At 44.2% G+C, this 7,687-nt stretch overlaps 1 protein-coding gene across 4 annotated transcripts in view; it reads left to right on the top strand.

Moving 5' to 3' along the window:
• Positions 1-7,309, top strand: part of NPNT (nephronectin) — an 81,852-nt gene extending 74,543 nt beyond the window's left edge. For all 4 annotated transcript variants that reach the window (XM_084872305.1, XM_084872306.1, XM_084872307.1 and 1 more), the window contains 2 exons: positions 3,077-3,333; positions 5,261-7,309. In XM_084872305.1, coding sequence (XP_084728431.1) covers positions 3,077-3,333; positions 5,261-5,371 — 368 coding nt within the window. In that variant the 3' untranslated portion in view covers positions 5,372-7,309. The remainder of the gene's footprint in view (positions 1-3,076; positions 3,334-5,260) is intronic.
• The last annotated feature ends 378 nt before the right edge of the window (positions 7,310-7,687 follow it).

Genomic DNA, 7,687 nt, shown 5'->3' with positions numbered 1-7,687 from the left:
TGTTTGAATACACCTTATCCTAGATGGGGAATGCCAAATCAAAGGGAATTTGCATTTTGAATTTTGATAGATTTTACTGATATGTCCTTCATTCGGGTTATAGCAATTTATACTCCCCCCCCCAAACAATATTTAAGGACCACCCCCAACACAGATCTTATTAAACTACTATTTAAAACCTTTTCCAAGTTTATCGGTAGAAAGTCATCTCATTTGAGTGTTAATTTATTTTATTGTGAAAAGCTGACCTTTTTTTTTTTTTTTTTTTACATTTTAAAAGTCTTTTTTTCTGAGATGCTTTTTCTTTTTCTTTTATGTCCTTTTTATTATTGATTTTTAAGCTCTTTATGTGAAAAGGAATCTTAGTCCTATTTCATGTGTTGCCAATTTTTTTTTTTTGCTTGTCTTACTACTTAATAGTATTATCTTAAGTGTGAAAATCTGGAAACAACTTAAATGTTCTTCAGTAAAAAAACTGGCTAAATTATTTAATGACATACAGAGATGCAAAATGTTTGTATTTGTCATAGAAAAATGGCTGATATATTTACACAAAAAAAACAAGTTATAGCATTGCAAACATGTTCACAAAGCAGCTCCAGGGAGGGAGAGCAACTGTAGCCTCTGCTCATATTTAACGCGATAGGGTGTTACGTGCCTCCAAAAAAGATTATTGGACTCTTACTAGGCTGCCTTGGTTTGTTAAGTTGTCTTATTCGCAGGCAGTGTCTGGCAGTCATGTTAGTATACATTCCACAGAGACTTAAGGTAATCCTTGTTTTCTTAAAACTTGCAGGTTTAACTGTAATAACCTTATATCTTAGTCTTAAGCAGCATACCTGGGACGATTCAAAAGCTGACTCGTGGGGAGACATTTAAAATCCATCTAAACATTTTGGCCTAAAGTACCATTTGGATTAATGGGGGAAGAGGGGGTGGACGGAGGATAAGAAACTGTGTTTGTTGTTGGGGGGTCAAGTATATGACTCAAGGACCCATTTCTTTGCAGGTTTTCTTCCTTCCATCTTCTTAGAACATCATTTATTCAACAGATGGCATGACACTCCTGCCATGTGCTAGGGATGCAACGATGGGTTCTGCCATCTCCTGGGGGAGAGAAGCAGGCATGGCAGTGATCCAACCTGAGGGCAGCACATGCTGGATACAGGGTCAGACAGTTCTGAACTCAAACCTTCACTCTGCCCCTCACTGGGTGACACCTTGGGTGACCTCAGCTCAGAGCCCTAGCTCTGCGTCTGTAAGGCCAGCCTGCAGGGTTCACGAGAGGCCCGGGAGCACTCAGCACAGCCTGGTACAGAACATGGGCCCAGACACCACCTGCTGGTCCCACCACTGCTCAGAGAGCACGTGGGAGAGGAACAGTCACTTGACAAATAGGAGGACACCCCAAACTTCAGCATCTGATACAGATTAAGCATCAAAATAAGTGGTTGTCTTTTCATTGAAAAATAAGTGGGGTTTCAACCGAAGTAGACACATGTGTTCAGCATTCACACCGCCGTTTCCTGTGGTAAATCCGTGCTGAAACGCAGTGTGTGTTCAGTTGGCTCCAATTAAGCAGCCTGAGAGGGATGTCATCTGTACTTGGATGGAGCTTCAAATACGACTTGTAACTTTCCCTCTTGTGAGAAGCAGTTTCCCCCCGACTTGCTGCTGCTCAAACTTTCCCCCTAACTGCAATCCCTCTAATCATGGGGAGGCACTCTCTACGCCCCAGGGATCTGAGGACAAAGTGTCCACCCAAAGTGACAGCTTTTATTAACACTTTGTGTTCATGTATATGTGATAATAACTGTATATATTACATTGTATTTATTATATATTTGTTATTATAGAACACACTTATCTTTAAATAAAGCTGATGTTCCAGGAAGTGGAGGGTTTCCAGAACACCCCTGCATCTTCGTGGGGTGAGCTGCACTCCAGTGTGAGAAGCATAGCAAGCTCTGGCTTTTTGTTGTTGTTTAGTTTAGTTTAGTTTTAAATATGTTTTTATTAGAGGCCCAGTGCACAAAATTCATGCAGTGGAGTCGGGGGGGTCCCTCAGCCTGGCCTGTGCTGTCTCACAGTCTGGGAGCCCTTGGGGGGTGTCTGACTGATGGCTACAGGGAACAGGCCTAAGCCATCAGCCAGACATCCTTAGCGCTACTGTGGAGGCAAGAGAGGCTCGTTCCACCACTGCTGCGCTCGCCAGCTGTGAGCCTGGCTTCAGAGCACATTGACCACTAGGGGGCAGCTCCAGCATTGAGCATCTGCCCCCAAAGTGCATGTCATAGCGACCAGTTATTCTGCCATTGGGTCTATTTGCATATTAGCCTTTTATCATATAGGATTGATTTTAGAGGGGAAGGGAGAGGGAGAAAAAGGAATATCAGTGAGACAGAGAAACATTGGTCCACTGCCTCCTGCACAGCTACCCTGAAGAGATCAAGCCCGCAACCCTGGGCATGTGTCCTGACTGGAATCAAACCTGCGACCTCTTGGTGCACAGGATAATGCTCAACCCACTGAGCCACAGTGGCCAGGGCAAGCTCTGGCATTGTCCAAGGGCTGTTTTCTCTCTAGAGTTCATAAAAATAGGGAGAAGATATAATAAACAGATTTAATGCCCTTTTAAACCACATCTGCTCTATTGCCCGGAGGTTAATTATCCATGTAGAAAAATTCTCCCTGGCAACTTGCGTCAACCACCTAATCGGCCAGCCAGCTTGACAACATAATCATAACCTGAGGAGGACCAGGAAGTGGTGAAAGTGTGTGTGTTTGTGCATGCCTGTGTGTGTCGGATCCTATTCCACTGGAAGTGGTCACAGCGTTGGGATTCTTTATCCTTGTGTGTCCTTGGCATAACGTGTCCTCTCCGTGGGCACAACAGGCGAGTGTTTTCTGTAAACACAAAACCATGGGATCTGATCATAGAAATAGGTCATCACTTTCTCCCGCAATAACCTGGGATCCTTTACCAATGACTTTGAAACAGATAAAAACCGGCCATACTGTCTGTGCTGGAGAGGGGTGCCACACGTTCACACACGGCCCTGCTTTCCCGTTGCAGGCGGACAGTACCTGGCGGTCTCCGCAGCCAAGGGCCCCGGGGGAAAGGCCGCTCGCCTGGTGCTGCCTCTGGGCCACCTCATGCACTCCGGGGACCTGTGCCTGTCCTTCCGGCACAGGGTCACCGGGCTGCACTCCGGCGCGCTCCAGGTGTTTGTGCGGAGACAGGGGGCCCACGGAGCAGCCCTGTGGGGAAGAAACGGTGGCCACGGCTGGAGGCAAACGCAGATCACCCTGCGAGGGGCTGACATCAAGAGCGTAAGTAGAACCACGGAGGACGTGGACCTGGGAGGTTTTCCTTTCCTAGGAGAACCCTGGGGTCCGAATTGTTCTACTTAGTAACTCAGGCTCCGACAGAGTTTCGTGTTATTTTTCTGGGCATGACAACTCCATTCCTTGCCTCTTTCTTGAACCACTTTTTGCTTCTTCTTACATTATTTATTATAACCTATGACCACCACCACTCTCCCCACCGTAGGGTAGATCCCCTACTTTTATTGAAGAAAATGAGTAAAAATGTTAAGAGAAACTTCAAAAGGCAGGGGTGCTGAGCTTAACTCTTCTTGCTTTTTTCTTTCCTTCCTTATACTTCAATGTCTGACCACCATGAGTCACCCAAAGTGCTTTTCTCCAAAATGTTTCTTTAAAATCCATTTTTCCCTATTTGCCTGAGAAAGCATAGTTAAGCATCTTTGGGTGGGACCCAGAGCAATAGACTTGAAAGATACTGTTCTGCTCAGGATGGGATGTGGGAATGCTTGAATATATAAATTTTATCCTAAGTAACCAAGTCACATGTAGCAATGAGGTGATCTATAAATCTCACCGAAATAACTTACTTGGGACGTGTCTTCTTTACGTTGCTGCTTCTAACACTGTTACTATGAGGAGATTCTGCCTCTATGCTGGTAGGTATAGTTTCTGTAAACTCTTTTTTTTTTTTTTTTTTTTTTTTTTTTTTTTTTTTTTACATTAACAATGAGTTTAATGAGATAAAATGAGATAATGGTTCTCAGTCATTTACATGTGTGATAAGGTTACTTGCCAACTGGGAGAGGCTTCCAGGAACATGCTATATATTATGTAGACACACCCAACTACATGACACAAACAGACAGGTTTAGTCATCAGATCAGTGTGACGTCTAGCAACTGGAACCAGAGCATGTGGGTGGGGAAGCAGTGAGATGTGAAAGGAAGAGTCAGAAGCTAACCTGTGGAAATATTCCAATCATTATATAAGTTAAAAGTGTGTAGGCTGAGATACACATTAGCATCTATTCAAAAGAATTGACTCCTGTCAAGTATGCACTATAGCAATTTTCTTAAATTTTATAAGACTAAGAATTGACATGATGGTATCAAGAGTAAGTGGTAAAAATACCAATAAAAACAAATTTTAATCAACCAAACTTAAAGAAAAACTGAATTCACTTCTATAGGTGAGCAGAAGGAGAAGAGAGAGTTTGGGATTAGAAATAAGACTATAAACTCTTTTAGAAAGAAAAGGTAGGCTCCATTCACACAGCTTTTACCAGAGTCTTACAATTTATGTTACTCTGATTTTTTCTTAATTTTTTTTTCTTCATATATGTTCATTTATATTTTTTAGAGAAATAAAAAGACATATCATTTCAAATCACAGCATAGACAGGTTTCATTTGTTTTGAAATGTAGCAAGGATGCTATCAAAGGTAAAATACAAGAATAGCAGAAGTCCTTGGTTTGGGCACAAGTAGAACCACGCTGTGATGGGTTATGGCCTTGGCTTCTATTCCATTTGGCAGCCAAGCCATCTGAGTCCCCGAGCCCCGGGGAGGAGCTCGGCAGCATCAGAGGAGGCTGCATGGCGGTGACCTTTTAGGCTGTGGCTCTGCGTCTGCACCTCTGCATGCCATCACAGCCTTTTGACTTCTAACCTTGGTAATTGTCCACAGAAGCAGCCTAGAGTGTAGTGTGGCTTTTAAAAGGCAACCGGTTCTGAGTAACGTGGTCTGATGACCAGTTTCCTGGGGGGTTCCGTTTCTACCAGAACAAGGGCCTCGGGTGACACTGTTCTCTAGTCTTTCCTTCCATGAAGTAACTTCACTGTTTCGAACTGGGAGGAGTTTGCCTTCCTTCTGCTGAGTGAGCAGGCCTGGGGAAGGGCGGAGGAGGCCTGACCAGAGTGTGCGTTCTCTCCCTAGGTCATCTTCAAAGGTGAAAAGAGGCGCGGCCACAGCGGGGAGATCGGATTGGATGATGTGAGCTTGAAAAGAGGCCACTGCTACGAAGAGCGCCAGCAACTCAGCAACTAGCAATCAACGCCCATGTTGCCCCTCCTCTTCCTCTAATCTTCATCTCCTGTCTTCTCCTCCTTTCTGTCAGGCCTAGGAGGAGAGTGGGTCAGTGGGTCAGAGAAAGCCTGGCTGTTGACCGCCCCCTCTTGTTGGCCTGCTCTTGTGCAATCCCAAGGGACAGTGACACTCCCTTTGAAACAGAAGGGGCATTTGTTAGACACGTGCAAGCTGTCTGCGGGTGCTGCCGCCATCCCGGGGCTCTTTTAGGAGCTGGCCTTCCGCACGGGTGACCTAGGCCATCCTTCATCCCGGTGACAAGGTGCTCCTTGTCGCAAAGCACGGGAGACATTTTCAAAAGAAATGTGTGCAGATGGCCATTCTGTTGTCTGTTCAGTGCTGTGCCACGAGTAGTATTGACCTCCCCTAAGATACGCTGTACAATGTGCTTGTGAACTTTGTTTCTCCTCCTCACTGTTCGCTCCGGCCTGGCCTGAACTCTCTTACTGCCATTCGCTTTACGAAACAAGGGTGTGTAACGTAGCGAGATGCATTTATTCTTGTTATCTGTATTTTTCTTTTTAAAGACAATTATGTCAAGTGGGGCACGTAATTCCTCGTTAGTGGTATATTGTGTTTTGTGTAAATGTGCTGTTGATATGACGCAGTGGCGTGTTCCTGATATTCACAGGCTCCCGTTGCAAGGGAAAAGGCAGCTTGTGATCTCCTGAATTAAAAATACACGGTGAAATGTTGTCCAGTCCTATGACCTTTTATCGGGAGCAAGAGAAATGTGGAAACGGTGTCAGGTGGTGGCCGTGGAGGGATGAATGTTTTAAATACCTTGAGTTTGATCCCTACAAAGGAGAGAAAACAAGTTAGGTAGGAAGCTGCCATTAGCATATACCGGTGCAACCCACACGGTTTCTCACTGCACTCAAAACCCGACGGCTTCCCCAGGATAACACGGCTCTCTTCGCTAATCTCCAAGACCTGGGAGGAAGTCCCGGCTGTCTCAGAGGAAGGATTCTGTTTATGGAAGCTGGCTGAGGAGAAGCCGGGGAGCAGCTCCCCTGGAATAGATTTCATATTAATTTTTAAATCAGTGTAAACATAGGCAGGCCTAGCTCACAGCTTATGTGCTACCGTGTCAGCATGGGTATGGAGGCTTTGAGGAAAGGGATGTGTTGGAATAGGACTCACGCACTAGAGCAATGAGACAGGATTGGAATTCTGAGATCTAAGGACCCCCAACTAATATCTTTCCTCCTTGCTTTTTTTAAACTTTATATTAAAAAGAATATCATTTTATTGTAAAAATGCAGCTTACTACTGAGACTTTTCCTCACTTCTGATTAAGCAATCAAATATTTTCTGCTGCTTTTGCCAGGAATCACAATGATGATGAAAGGGTTGGGGGGGAAAGATCAGTGATGAAAAATTAAAGGAACTGGGATTACTCAGCCTGGAGAAGAGAGGACTGAGGGGCAAAGCATTGCTGGTTTTCCAGTGCGTGAAGGGTTGGTGCAGAGAGGATGGTGGCCAGCTGTTCTCCGCCTGCACTAAGAATAGAACAAGAGGAAGCAGGCTTAGACCAGAGTACGAGGGAGCGCTTTCTGGCAGGGACAGTTGTTAAAATAGAATCCGAAAATCCCTTATAAAGGAGTGGCTCTATCTTGGAGGCTTTAAAAAGTTAGATGAAACTTTGTCTATTTAAGGTGGTTAAGGATGTTTAAGAAAGAGTAATAGATTACACAATCTCCCAAAATATGTTTTGCTCCTATTCCTGTGTCGTGAAAATCTCCAGACTAAGTAATTTGGACCAGGCCAGGGTTTAATTTAGGCATTTCTCTCTTTGGCTTCTAACGGAGAGGAATCAAAAGGGGACAAGCCCACCAAATGCTGAGCTTCCCCTGTATGGAAAACCTAGCAGTATTAAAACAAAAAAAGAAAAAAAAACCATATATATATATATTATTCCAAAAAGAGAGTATAATAGGCAGATGTTTTAATATTTCTGTGTCTTAATGTGTTTTGTTTTGTTTTTTCTTGGAAAAGGTATATAACCCTTTCACTTGCTCAGTGGCTGACACTTCAGATTTTTAAAAGACCATAACAAAGAACATAGTTTACAGCAACTTTAACTGGTGCGCTCTCTCTGCAATGTGTGTGACAACTTAGCTTGGCTACTGATACAGAGCACATGCCCGACACCACTGCCAGGCCTTTCCCTTCGCCTATTTGTATAGCTCACTTTCTCTTTATCAATTGAATCTCCCAAGTTCCACAATGGTAATGGGTTTCTTGAACAATGGGTATAATAGTATGCCTATTCTA

Source organism: Pipistrellus hanaki, assembly GCF_964339955.1.
Source record: "Pipistrellus hanaki genome assembly, chromosome: 1".
In the NCBI taxonomy this organism is placed as follows: Eukaryota; Metazoa; Chordata; class Mammalia; order Chiroptera; family Vespertilionidae; genus Pipistrellus; species Pipistrellus hanaki.
The sequence above is the reverse complement of the archived record's forward strand: the minus strand, read 5'-3'. Positions and strand labels throughout refer to the sequence as shown.